We start from the raw sequence: 14,115 nt of genomic DNA on the forward strand, positions 1-14,115 counted from the left end.
CTCCCCTCCACGAGCATTGATCTGATGAGACCAAGTCTGTTCAGCCTCATTTATGGAAGCCGGAACATCGAACTCCTGTCTCAGGATTTAATTAACTTCCACTACAGTCCATTCAGCATTCCACCAAGAAATAAAGGGAACCCTGTGGGGGGGGAATGACGACAAAGGGACGCGTGCTTTTTGTAACTTTGTCAGCACCTTGGTGGCGACGCTTTTGTGTACTATATGCGAAAACAAAGAATTCCACTGCACCTAGCTAGTTTGTTCACAAGGCAGCCCAGTTAATATTGGGCAAAACACAAAGTGCTGGTGGAACTAAAGAAGAGTTCTATCCCCATATTACAATTATCCATTCCCTTCACAGATAGTGCCTGACCCAGAGTTCCGCCAGCACTGTGTTTTACTCAAGATTCCAGTTTCTGCAGTTTCTTATGCTTTCAGTTAATGTTGGCATAGATGTAGATGTAGAGTTAGATTTGGTCAGAGTCCCAATCTCAAAGGAAATTAGCAAACTAGTTCTGTTGCAACAATAAATGGGCATACCTCCAATCCAGCTACATTTAAAAAAATTAATCTCAAACTTGTTTGGGATTCATTCTCTTGATCAAATCCAATACAGTATTCAAACCAATGTGGACCCCCTTTTTTTAACCTTTACCAATCATATGCACAGCAATAAAGCTACAAAGATACATAACCACTTAAAGATGGATAACTGGAATGCAACTCGGATGATATCCAACAGAAAATGGGCCTCATCCTATTGTAGATGTAATTAGAACAACTCTATTGCATTGATGTATAGTAGGAAGCTAGAGCAAAAAGGTTCGCCTTTTGTGAGGACATTTACAATCAATGACACTAAAAAGGCAATAACTTTTAGGTTAAGCATGGTAAAGTCCTAAAAATAAGACAAGAACACTTTGCTTATCATTTATTAAATCATTGGGAAATTTGCCCAATGTTAGTTAAAGTGTATTTCACACAATTTATTGCTACAAGAGTGCAGTTACCATGGCTTTGTGACATGTCAGTCTTCAAAATTTCAAAAAGTGTGCACAGTAACAGGCTTGCATCCTGAACAATTAATCCACCAAAGGCAGTGATCTCTTCCCAGATCAACAAGTGCCAAGATGTTTTAAATGAAAAAAAAATTATACAACATATTCAAACATCTGTAGGTATCGGTCAAAATGTTAGCTTTATACAGATCACTACTGTACATTTTTCAAAATAACTATTTAGTCTGCATACGGCAGTGAACGTCCAAATGAGTTTCATATCTGGTATTCCATGCAATTCTTGGTATTTATAGCATGGAGAAAAGAGCTCAAATGTTTCACAGAAATACAAGTCCGGCACATTCATAAATTGGATGTTTGCCAGACAAAAATAAACTATACTTATGCACATGCTACATCCCAGGAAATGTTAAGAATCAATCGATGGCATGGAAATAATTCTTCTTAGCAGTTGGCTTTCATTAGCTTATCACCAACTTCATTATCAATAAATACTGCGGCTCATGTTGAAAGCTTCTTGATGAAAGTCCGTTGTGATTATTTACACCATCTAAGCTGGCATTCATGTCCAAATGGATTCCAAATTGTGTTCATTTGTAGTATTTTATAGTGGTACAATATAATTAATTCTGGGAAATCAGCATTCCTAAGCAGTCTTGTAGCACACAGATGCAAATTCAGCTCTATTTTAAAAAATAAATCCACAATCTACCAGAACTGGATGAAATCTAAGAAATTGAGGCAATCAAGTTTAGTACTATACAAGCATAAAGCCAGCTGACCTATAACAGATCTCCAGGAATCAGAACATCGTACCAATATAAAATACTGTATCAGACAAATGCAAGATTAAATGTCATTTTCACCCTTGCAAATACACAAGATTAAAATGAAAAGCAATTCCTAACTTTGTAAACGTAGGAAAGCACTTGAAAATAAGCCATTGGTCACAATTCTTTCAATTACAAGGATATAGCAAATAAGTTTTAAACTGTGAAAGATGCTTAAAAAAAGTTACTCAATTCCAAGTGCAGGCAAGAAGCACGATAACTTCATGCCATATCTGTTTACTATTATTCATTATACCCTCATTACAGACAAGTTTTACCTTTCAGTACCATATGGATTTGGTGTTAATCTGCATGGGTGAGAAATGTTTATATACTCAAGATACAAGATATTTTTCTTACGCTGATAGAAGGTTGGTATCAATCCTAACTATATGTAGCAAGTTAGAACAGAGTACTGTTCAAAATAATAAATTAAGCTTTCCCTGCACAACTGTGTAAACCATCCCGTTTCACACAATTATTTCTTCACCTGTTAAACAGTTAAACCAAAAAAAAAACATTCATCTCCTGCATAAAGGAGCTCAAATCGTCAATACAAAACTTAATTGACAGAATACCAGAAGCAGTATTTTACAACTAGCTTGCCAGTTACTCCTTTGGGTTTATTCAAACAAAAATGTATTTCCATTAGTTCACAAGTAACATGCGTAGTGCCAATTCTTTTGTGCATATACACACACACAAAACTTTTAAAAAACCCACTCTTCTCAGCAGTTTCTGAAATGAAAAAAAAACCAGAATTAGTCTGATGCAGGCACAAAATTACCATGTCTTCAGCTATGCCTGCTTAAAAAAAATACAAGGTAATACAAAAAGCATACTTTAGGAAACAATGCTGTGCTCTGCATTTAAGTATTTTATCCATTTCACAAAGGAAAAGCCAAATATCGTAAGATACGATTTGGTGATGTCATTGCAACTTAAAATGATCTCGGTAATCAATGTTTATGCTAACTTAAACACAGCGAAATAGACAATAGGTGCAGGAGTAGGCCATTCAGCCCTTCGAGCCAGCACCGCCATTCAATGCGATCATGGCTGATCACTCTCAATCAGTACCCCGTTCCTGCCTTCTCCCCATACCCCCTCACTCCGCTATCCTTAAGAGCTCTATCCAGCTCTCTCTTGAAAGCATCCAACGAACTGGCCTCCACTGCCTTCTGAGGCAGAGAATTCCACACCTTCACCACTCTCTGACTGAAAAAGTTCTTCCTCATCTCCGTTCTAAATGGCCTACCCCTTATTCTTAAACTGTGGCCCCTTGTTCTGGACTCCCCCAACATTGGGAACATGTTTCCTGCCTCTAATGTGTCCAATCCCCTAATTATCTTATATGTTTCAATAAGATCCCCCCTCATCCGTCTAAATTCCAGTGTATACAAGCCCAATCGTTCCAGCCTTTCAACATACGACAGTCCCGCCATTCCGGGAATTAACCTAGTGAACCTACGCTGCACGCCCTCCATAGCAAGAATATCCTTCCTCAAATTTGGAGACCAAAACTGCACACAGTACTCCAGGTGCGGTCTCACCAGGGCCCGGTACAACTGTAGAAGGACCTCTTTGCTCCTATACTCAACTCCTCTTGTTACGAAGGCCAACATTCCATTGGCTTTCTTCACTGCCTGCTGTACCTGCATGCTTCCTTTCATTGACTGATGCACTAGGACACCCAGATCTCGTTGAACTCCCCCTCCTCCTAACTTGACACCATTCAGATAATAATCTGCCTTTCTATTCTTACTTCCAAAGTGAATAACCTCACACTTATCTACATTAAACTGCATCTGCCATGTATCCGCCCACTCACACAACCTGTCCAAGTCACCCTGCAGCCTTATTGCATCTTCCTCACAATTCACACTACCCCCCAGCTTAGTATCATCTGCAAATTTGCTAATGGTACTTTTAATCCCTTCGTCTAAGTCATTAATGTATATCGTAAATAGCTGGGGTCCCAGCACCGAACCTTGCGATACCCCACTGGTCACTGCCTGCCATTCCGAAAGGGACCCATTTATCCCCACTCTTTGCTTTCTGTCTGTCAACCAATTTTCTATCCATGTCAGTACCCTACCCCCAATACCATGTGCCCTAATTTTGCCCACTAATCTCCTATGTGGGACCTTGTCGAAGGCTTTCTGAAAGTCGAGGTACACCACATCCACTGACTCTCCCCTGTCAATTTTCCTAGTTACATCCTCAAAAAATTCCAGTAGATTTGTCAAGCATGATTTCCCCTTAATAAATCCATGCTGACTCGGAATGATCCTGTTACTGCTATCCAAATGCTCAGCAATTTCGTCTTTTATAATTGACTCCAGCATCTTCCCCACCACTGATGTCAGACTAACTGGTCTATAATTACCCGTTTTCTCTCTCCCTCCTTTCTTAAAAAGTGGGATAACATTTGCTATCCTCCAATCCACAGGAACTGATCCTGAATCTATAGAACATTGAAAAATGATCTCCAATGCTTCCACTATTTCTAGAGCCACCTCCTTAAGTACCCTGGGATGCAGACCATCAGGCCCTGGGGATTTATCAGCCTTCAGTCCCATCAGTCTACCCAAAACCATTTCCTGCCTAATGTGGATTTCCTTCAGTTCCTCCATCACCCTAGGTTCTCCGGCCCCTAGAACATTTGGGAGATTGTGTGTATCTTCCTCAGTGAAGACAGATCCAAAGTAACGGTTTAACTCGTCTGCCATTTCTTTGTTCCCCATAATAAATTCCCCTGCTTCTGTCTTCAAGGGACCCACATTTGCCTTGACTATTTTTTTCCTCTTCACGTACCTAAAAAAACGTTTGCTATCCTCCTTTATATTATTGGCTAGTTTACCCTCGTACCTCATCTTTTCTCCCCGTATTGCCTTTTTAGTTAACTTTTGTTGCTCTTTAAAAGAGTCCCAATCCTCTGTCTTCCCACTCTTCTTTGCTATGTTATACTTCCTCTCCTTAATTTTTATGCTGTCCCTGACTTCCCTTGTCAGCCACAGGTGTCTCTTACTCCCCTTAGAGTCTTTCCACCTCTTTGGAATAAATTGATCCTGCAACCTCTGCATTATTCCCAGGAATACCTGCCATTGCTGTTCTACCGTCTTCCCTGCTAGGGCCTCCTTCCAGTCAATTTTGGCCAGCTCCTGCCTCATGCCTCTGTAATCCCCTTTGCTATACTGTAATACCGACACTTCCGATTTTCCCTTCTGCCTTTCCATTTGCAGAGTAAAACTTATCATGTTGTGATCACTGCCTCCTAATGGCTCTTTTACCTCTAGTCCCCTTATCAGATCAGGATCATTACACAACACTAAATCCAGAATTGCCTTCTCCCTGGTAGGCTCCAGTACAAGCTGTTCTAAGAATCCATCTCGAAGGCACTCTACAAACTTTCTTTCCTGGGGTCCATTTCCAACCTGATTTTCCCAGTCTATCTCCTTCACGCTCCCCATCTCAAGTTTGGGGCAAGAAGAGGGTATAAAATAACTTTAAATCATCGTAAACAAGATCATAAACTAACAATATTCATCAAAGCGAGGTTAATACATTAGAGAAGATTGAGATACAAGGATATTGAAGCTGTTTTTTAAAATAATGCTCAATTCTCTGAGAATTAAATTATATATTTGATTACTGGACACATTCTAGCAGAATCCTCAGCCTGACGGAAACTAACAGTATGTAGGACACCTAATCCTTCCTGCCAATCAGTCTATAAATATATATTGCTTTCAGAATTGATCAACAATTTGGACAAGTACATGCATTGGAAAGTTTGAGAGAGACATGGGTCAAACATAGGCAAATGGGAGTTGAGTATCTGTTTCCATGTTCTAAATCTAAACTGACCCCAAATCTGAGAAAAGATACAAGAGTTATGGCCATTACATATTTCTAGCTGTTCAATCTTTACAAAAGTTTCTAACATTCAGTTTATGAGCATTTTAGTAGTTTAAAACAGTTTTAATGAATTTTGACTGGGCAGAGATGGTTCCCTGAAAGCAAAACTTTAAGATTATTCAAATAATGAATAATGAATGTGCAGTTTTGGTCTCCTAATTTGAGGAAGGACATCCTTGCTATTGAGGCAGTGCAGCGTAGGTTCACAGGTTAATCCCCGGTATGTCGGGACTGTCATATGAGGAAAGATTGGAAAGACTGGGCTTGTATTCACTGGAGTTTAGAAGGATGAGAGGGGATCTTTTTGAGACGTATAAAATTATAAAAGGACTGGACAAGCTAGATGCTGGAAAAATGATACCAATGTTGGGGGAGTCTAAAACAAGGGGTCACAGTCCAAGACTAAAGAGGAGGCCATTTAAAACTGAGGCGAGAAGAAACTTTTTCACCCAGTGAGTTGTGAATTTGTGGAATTCTCTGCCACAGAAGGCAGTGGAGGTCAATTCACTGGATGAATTTAAAAGAGTTAGATTGAGCTCTAGGGGCAAGTGGAATCAAGGGATATGGGAAAAGGCAGGCACAGGTTATTGATTGTGGATGATCAGCCATGATCACAATGAATGGCGGTGCTGGCTCGAAGGGCCAAGTGGCCTCCCCCTGCACCTATTTTCCATGTTTCTATGAAAGTGTAAATGAAAAGATTGCAAATGTTGGATATCTGAAAACACAAAATCAGAAAATGTTGGAAACAATAATTAGGCCACACAGCATTTCTGGAAAGAGTTCCTTTCTTCCTATCTTCTCTACAACTTTTGTTTTCTCTCTTTCCCATTTTTGATAAAGGACCTTCAATCTGAAAGATTATCTAGTTTTGCTTTCCACAACTGAGTGTTTCCATCATTTTGTTTTCATTTTATATGACAATACAAGTTGAATTGCACTTAGAATATCAATAAGGTTCAGGAACATCAGTTAATGGGTAATGGCAGGTGTTATTAGAAACATAGAAATATATAACATAGAAAGGCCATTCGGCCTTTCGAGCCAGCACCGCCATTCAATATGATCATGGCTGATCATCTAAAATCAGTAACCCGTTCCTGCTTTTTCCCCATATCCCTTGATTAACTGCATTCTATACATCATATTCAGTCCAAGTCTCTTTCTAACACAGAAACATGTTAAAACCAGTGCTACTGCTATACCTTACTAAACCCTGCTGCCGCCACTATTCCTTGGCATTGAAGAAGTTCTTCTCCCGCCTCCACGGCCTCTCCCTCCACGGAAGCCTCCACGGAAACCACGTCCATGAAGAAACTTAGCAGAGATCCCAAACGTTTCCGTATTAAGCTTCCTTTCTTCAGCCCATGTACGCCTATTGCAAAAAGGGGGATGAAAGGAATCAATGAAGTTCAGAATGCTACCGGTGAGAAAATGAAACAACTACCCTACAGATTAGAATGTTTAAACAAGGAAATACCCAATAAATCTCATATTTTTGACATGGGGTAGCAATGTTTTCATTCTTGTAGTGTACCAGCACCACACAGCTCACTACTTCCTTCTGTCCAGTGACAAGAAGTAGAACTGTGATAACGAGGGGATATATGAATGCAAACAGTGGAACTGGCAGAAAGAATAGGGCGGGAGAGGGGGAATGCAGAGGTTACTTTTAGTTTAGTTTAGAGATACAGCGCAGAAATAGGCCCTTCGGCCGGCAATCACCCTGCACATTAACACTACCCTACACACATTAGGGACAATTTACACATACACAAAGCCAATTAACCTACATACCTGTATGCCTTTGGAGTGTGTGGGGGGACGACCAAAGATCTGAGTCAGGATCGAACCCGGGTCTCCGGTGCTGAAAGCACCTTAAGACAGTAACTCTACCGCTACACACCATTGAAATTAGAGAAATTAACATTCATGACGCTTGGGTATCTTACAACCTAGCAGTATGAATGTTGATTTCTCTAATTTCAAGTAACCCCTGCAATCCCCTCTCCCACCCGAGACGTCCTGCTAGTTCCACTGTTCACATCTATATATCCCTTTTGTTATCACCTCTTCCACAGCCAATAATGAACCATTGTGGGCTCCACCTTTCCTTAGTTTTCAGCACAGACTCCGATTTGTTTAGAACCTTTTCATACCTCTAGTTTCCCTCCCCGTGACTCTCAATTGGAAGGCTTTCGACCCAAAACATCACCCTTTCTCCAAAGATGTTGCCTGATCTGCCGAGTTACTTCAGCATTTTGTGTCTCTCCACAATCGACAAGTTCTTCTTCATATCTCCGCCATTTCCAATAAGATTCTACCACGAGACTTATATTGTCCTCCCCTCCTGACATGCAAGACACTATTCCCTTGCAACTCCCCAGTCCAGTCTTCCCATGCCCACCAACCACAGGAGATGCAACATCAGTCCTTTCATCTCCTGCCTTCCCACCATCCAGGGACAGGGACAGTCTTTTCAAAGCATTCTATTTGAACTTCTCCCAGTCTCATGTCCTGTCTGGCGGATCGCTTGTGGGGTAGTAACACCGTGCCCCCCCCCCCCCCACCCCAAGTTTCCAACTGTCTGTTATTTTAAGTCACCATCTGTGGCCTCTTATATTATTACAAGACCAAATAAAAGTTTGGAGAACATTTCTTCTGTCTGGGCATGTTGTAACCTAGACTGCCAAATTCTCCAATCACAGGTAACTCACTGTCTGCATTAAAACCTGATTGTCATTTGGTTCAGTTTTTATTCCTATTAGGATAATCTGGCCTACTGAGCATATCCCATATCTTTCCAATAGCAATGACAAGAAGCACAGGGGCTTCTAACGGTCAGTTTAAGTCATTTGATTTCATCCTATCAAAGACTTCCCCTTGGTTCTACACATCTCTGCCCCGCTATTGAAATCGAACTGGCTTTCACTTTTCTACTACTTAAGGATCTTGGAATCTAAAACATTAACTGTTTCTCTTCCACAGATTCAGTCTAATCTTAGTGGTTAGAGCATTTTCAGTTTCTATTCAATTTCATGGGATTCAAGGAGAGATAGCTGAATGGATACAAAATTGGCTTCATGGAGAGAAGCAGAGAATGATGGTGGAAGGTTGCTTCTCGGACTGGAGAACTGCGCCTAGTGGTGTGCTTCAGGGTTTGGTGCTGGGCCCATTGCTGTTTGTCATCCATATCAATGATTTGAATGAGAATGTAAGACAAGATTAGTAAGTTTGCAGATGATACAAAAGTGGACACAGTATTGTGAAGATGGTTGCCAAAAATTGCACCAGGATCTTGATCGGTTGGCCAGAGGAATGGTTGGAATTTAATACAGAGAAATGTGAGGTGTTGCATTTTAGAAAATCTAAAATGGGCAGGACCTACACAGTGAATGGAAGGGCTCTGGGAAGTGTTGTAGAGCAGAGGGATCTAGGAATGTAGGTACATAGTTCATTGAACTATATTCCTGGTCACACGTGGATGAGGTGGTCAAAAAGAATTTTGGCACATTGGTCATCAGTTAAAGTATTGAGTATGGAAGTTGGAAGATCATGTTGCACTTGTACAAGACGTTGGTGAGGCCGCATTTAGAGTATTGTGTCCAGTTCTGTGCACCATGTTAAAGGTAAGATGTTATTAAGTTGGAAAGAGCACAGAAAAGATTTACAAGGATGTTGCCAGGACTCAAGGGTCTGAGTTATAGGGGAGATTGAGCAGGCTGGGACTCTATTCCCTAGATCGCACGGTGGATAAGCAGTGATGTTATAAAGGTGTATAAAAGCATGAGAGGAATAGATCGGGTCGATACACAAAGTTTCTTGTCCAGAGTAGGAGAATCGAGAATCAAAGATGAAGAGGGAGGATTTTATAAGAATATGAGGGGTAACTTTTTCCACACAAAAGGTGGTGGGTGTATGGAATGAGCTGCCGGAGGAGGTAGTTGAGGCAGGGACTATCACAATGTTTAAGAAACAATTAGGTAGGTGCATGGATAGGATATGTTTAGAGGGATATGGGCCAAACGCAAGCAAGAGGATCTCGTGTAGCTGGGACATCGTTGGTCAATGTGGGCAAGTTGGGCTGAAAGGCCCGTTTCCACACTATCACTGACTCCAAAAGCTGTAAAATCATCCGACTCTGCTCTTGCTTTAACCCAGCTGCCAGAACTGTGTTCAGAAGCGTAACAAACCAGCCTCCTTTACTCCAGCCTCAACTCTGCCACACAAAATATTGATGTATTGACTTTCATCAAATCCCACTCACCCAAGATGTCCATGCTCACTAAACGTGTACATAAATAGTCAAATGTAAAGATTTTCACGTCTTCAAACTCTGCATGACCTCTTACCCATTCCCAATCACCAGCTCTGCAAGACACTTAAAATATCACCTACTCAAATTCTAGACACATTCGTGAAATTAAAACCCACGCCACTATCAGAAGCCATAACTACAACTCCCAAACGATAGCCTTTCTTCTTTAAACACCAACAGATTATACTAATTCACAAATATTCCTAATGAAAGCATGCCTTTTAACAAGCGTCTAATCATTTTGACTAATATCTTGTTGCTTGGTGCCAAATTTAGATACTATGCAGCTTTATAATAATTGGTTTTATATATATAATACAGGTACAAGATGTAATGAGCTATCAGCAATCATGCGCAAAGACTGTTCTCAATATTTTCTGATCAATATTGTGACAAGCACTACACATCGCCACTAACAGACAAAATAAAAGTTAAAGCGAGGTGCTATTTTTAGAACTATGAATTAATCATAATGTCCAATATAGTCTGTGCATCAGTTAAATGGTACAAAGCCAGTATTTAGATCAGCTGTTTTTAATTAGATTTAAATTTTGATAACCACAATAATAGAACTCGGTTACGTTATAATGAATTTTACAGACACTATTTCAACATCTTAATAGTTTGGTTATTTTTACTTTATTTAGAAAGCAAAAACCTCCAGCTTTCCACGGATCTCCTAAAATAAGATAAATTGGATTTTCATCTTTTAGGAATTCACTCAACATAAATATATATATATAAGAGGAGATCTACCTCTTTGTAGAAGTAACACAGGAAGAAGCATTTCACCTCTCTCACAACTCTCCTTACCTCCAAAATATGCATTAGCTCTGTTGGAAAACTACAAAAGGAATTGTCCAATTAAAACTACAAAAGCTTCGGCCAGCTTAAGATAAATTACAATTACCATTATATTCCCCAGCATGGATTTTAAAGTTTCTCAGTACTCTCACTTCCAAGAGGATGATAGGCAGTCCTTTGCATCTCACTTAAATGGTAAGGGGTAGGCAAAAAAGGTGGCAAGAGGCCGTTGGCCTCTTATATCTGCTCTGCCATTCAACAAGACCAGAGCTCCTCTTTCACCTCAGCAAAACTTTCCTGCACTAACTTCCTGTCTCCTAAATATCTCGACACAAATTCAAATTTAGAACAATGAAATTTTAGACAACTTCCATAGCAAAGAGAAATTGCATGAAAATTTACACTTTAAACACTAGCTGCAAACATTTAACGGCATTTTAAAAGGCAAATTTATATCATTATATAAACTTCAAAGAACTTTACTCACTTCAATTTAATTTATCACAAATATATTAAACAGCACAAGCTTTACCTTGTCTTTGGCTCAGTAGAAATATTATCAAAGAATGATTTTGTTTTATCATAATAACAATTGGGCCCAAGAGATGGCTCTTCTTTTTTTCCTTCAGGACTTGGTAATTCAACAATTGGATCTCCTTTCTCTTCTTGGCTGCTTAGGTCTCCTTTATGTACAATGTCATCTAAAGAGTTGAAGGTATTTTTTAGATATACGTTATATAATGTTAAGATTGCAGTTGCACTTTATTCTTTGGACCACACACAGTATCCATGCAGGAATTGATGCCACCACATATGCCTGCTCCTATAATTTTGCTGGTTTACTTGAATGTTTTGTCTCTACCTATCTATTGCTGTACAAATCCCAAGCAAATTCTTGAGGATTTTCTACTGCTCAAAATTAGAACACCAGAATATTGACTTAAACAGATCTAAAATTCACGCCTTGCCCCCTGCTTAATCAAAGTGCGTGTGTTACACTTTTGTAGAAGGTCGGGCAGTCCAAATGAGCATTAAAACTGAGGTGAGAAAAAACGTTTTCACCCAGAGAGTTGTGAATTTGTGGAATTCTCTGCCACAGAGGGCAGTGGAAGCCAAATCACTGGATGGATTTAAAAGAGAGTTAGATAGAGCTCTAGGGGCTAGTGGAATCGAGGGATATGGGGAGAAGGCAGGCACGGGTTATTGATTGGGGACGATCAGCCATGATCACAATGAATGGCGGTGCTGGCTCGAAGGGCCGAATGGCCTCCTCCTGCACCTATTTTCTATGTTTCTAAAACAGATAATATCCACCATGCATTGAAGGCAAGAAACAAGAAAATTTTAATACTTGATAAGTATAGCATATCTCCCAATCCCATAGCCACACTTGATTAGCTCAAAGCTAATCACCTCTGATGGTGAAAAAATAGTAGTCATCTTATCAATACCACTAAGACATGATTGAAAGAAACAAATTGCCAGTGTATAATAACTTTAGCTGAAATCACTTTTTATTTATAGCAATAGAGTACCTTTTATTTTTAGTTTGTTTTGGAACTCCTTTTCAAACTCCTCCTTATTAAACTGAGCATTTGCACTTTCAAAATCAAAATCCCCTTCAAACTTCATGGTTGCTTCTTTATTATTTCCTGAAAAGTTTTGTCCTCTTCCACGGTTTCTGACTCTTCTATTGCCTGAAATGAAGGTACACTTTTTGGGTATTACAACAGCAGTAAGCTTTGAAGAGTTGATGGAACAAGTCTAAACAAGCAAGAAACATAGAAAACAGGTGCCATTCGGCCTACTCGAGCCAGCACCACCATTCAATCAGGACCCCGTTCTGGCCTTTTCCCCAAATCCCTTGATTCCCTTAGCCCTAAGAGCTAAATCTAACTCTCTCTTGAGAACATTCAGTGAATTGGCCTCCACAACCTTCTGTGGCAGAGAAATCCACAGATTCACAACTCTGAGTGAAAAGGTTTTTCCTCATCTCAGTCCTAAATGGCCTACCCCTTATTGTTAAACTGTGACCCCCTGGTTCTGGACTCCCCCAACATCGGGACCATTTTTCCTGCATCTACCCTGTCCAATCCTCTTAAGAATTTTATATGTTTCTATAAGATTCCCTCTCATCCTGCTAAATTCCAGCGAATACAAAGCCAGTCGACCCATTCTTTCATCATACGCCAGTCCCGCCATCCTGGGAATTAACCTGGTGAACCTACGCTGCACTCCCTCAATAGCAATAATGTCCTTCCTCAAATTAGGAGACCAAAATTGCGCACAGTACTCCAGGTGTGGTCTCACCAAAGCCCTGTAAAACTGCAGTAGGACTTCTTTGCTCCTAAACTCAAATCCTCTCGCAACGAAGGCCAACATGCCATTGGCTTTCTTCACTGCCTGCTGTAGCTGCATGCTTACTTTGTGACAGTTGTACAAGCACACCCAGGTCTCTTTGCACCTCCCCTTCTCCTAATCTGACACCATTCAGATAATAATCTGCCTTCTGTTCTTGCCACCAAAGTGGATAACCTCACATTTATCCACATTATACTGCATCTGCCATGCTTCTGCCCACTCACCCAATCTATCCAAGTCACCCTGCAGCCTCATAGCATCCTCATCACAGCTCACACTGCCACCCAGCTTTGTGTCATCCACAAACTTATAGTTGTTACATTTAATTCCCTCGTCTAAATCGTTTATATGGTAAACAACTGGGGTCCTAGCACCGAGCCTTGTGGCACCCCACTAGTCACTGCCTGCCATTCTGAAAAGGACCCGTTAATTCCTACTCTTTGTTTCCTGTCTGCCAACCAGTTCTCTATCCATGTAAATGACCCAATACCATGTGCTCTAATTTTGTACATTAATCTCTTTGTGGGACCTTGTCTAAGACTTTTTGAAAGTCCAGATACACCACATCCACTGGCTCTCCCTTATCCATTCTACTTGGTACATCGTCAAAAAATTCCAAAAGATTAGTCAAGCATGATTTCCCCTTCATAAATCCATGCTGACTTCGACTGATCCCGTCACTGCATTCCAAATGCGCCGCTATAACATCTCTAATAATCAACTCCAGCATCTTCCCCACTAAGGCTAACTAGTCTATAATTTCCCATTTTCTCTCTCCCTCCTTTCATTAAAAAGTGGAGTTACATTGGCTACCCTCCAGTCCACAGGAACTGATCCAGAGTCGAAAGAACATTAGAAA

The 14,115-nt window shown here is 40.4% G+C and overlaps 1 protein-coding gene across 2 annotated transcripts in view; it reads right to left on the reverse strand.

Annotated features, from left to right (window-relative positions):
• Window positions 1-919: 919 nt before the first annotated feature.
• Window positions 920-14,115, reverse strand: part of lsm14b (LSM family member 14B) — a 28,453-nt gene continuing 15,257 nt past the window's right edge. For both annotated transcript variants that reach the window (XM_078418721.1, XM_078418720.1), the window contains 4 exons: window positions 12,431-12,592; window positions 11,428-11,596; window positions 6,979-7,148; window positions 920-2,590 (listed from right to left, as the gene is read on the reverse strand). In XM_078418721.1, coding sequence (XP_078274847.1) covers window positions 6,983-7,148; window positions 11,428-11,596; window positions 12,431-12,592 — 497 coding nt within the window. In that variant the 3' untranslated portion in view covers window positions 920-2,590; window positions 6,979-6,982. The remainder of the gene's footprint in view (window positions 2,591-6,978; window positions 7,149-11,427; window positions 11,597-12,430; window positions 12,593-14,115) is intronic.

Source organism: Rhinoraja longicauda, chromosome 22 (assembly GCF_053455715.1).
Source record: "Rhinoraja longicauda isolate Sanriku21f chromosome 22, sRhiLon1.1, whole genome shotgun sequence".
Taxonomy (NCBI): Eukaryota; Metazoa; Chordata; class Chondrichthyes; order Rajiformes; family Arhynchobatidae; genus Rhinoraja; species Rhinoraja longicauda.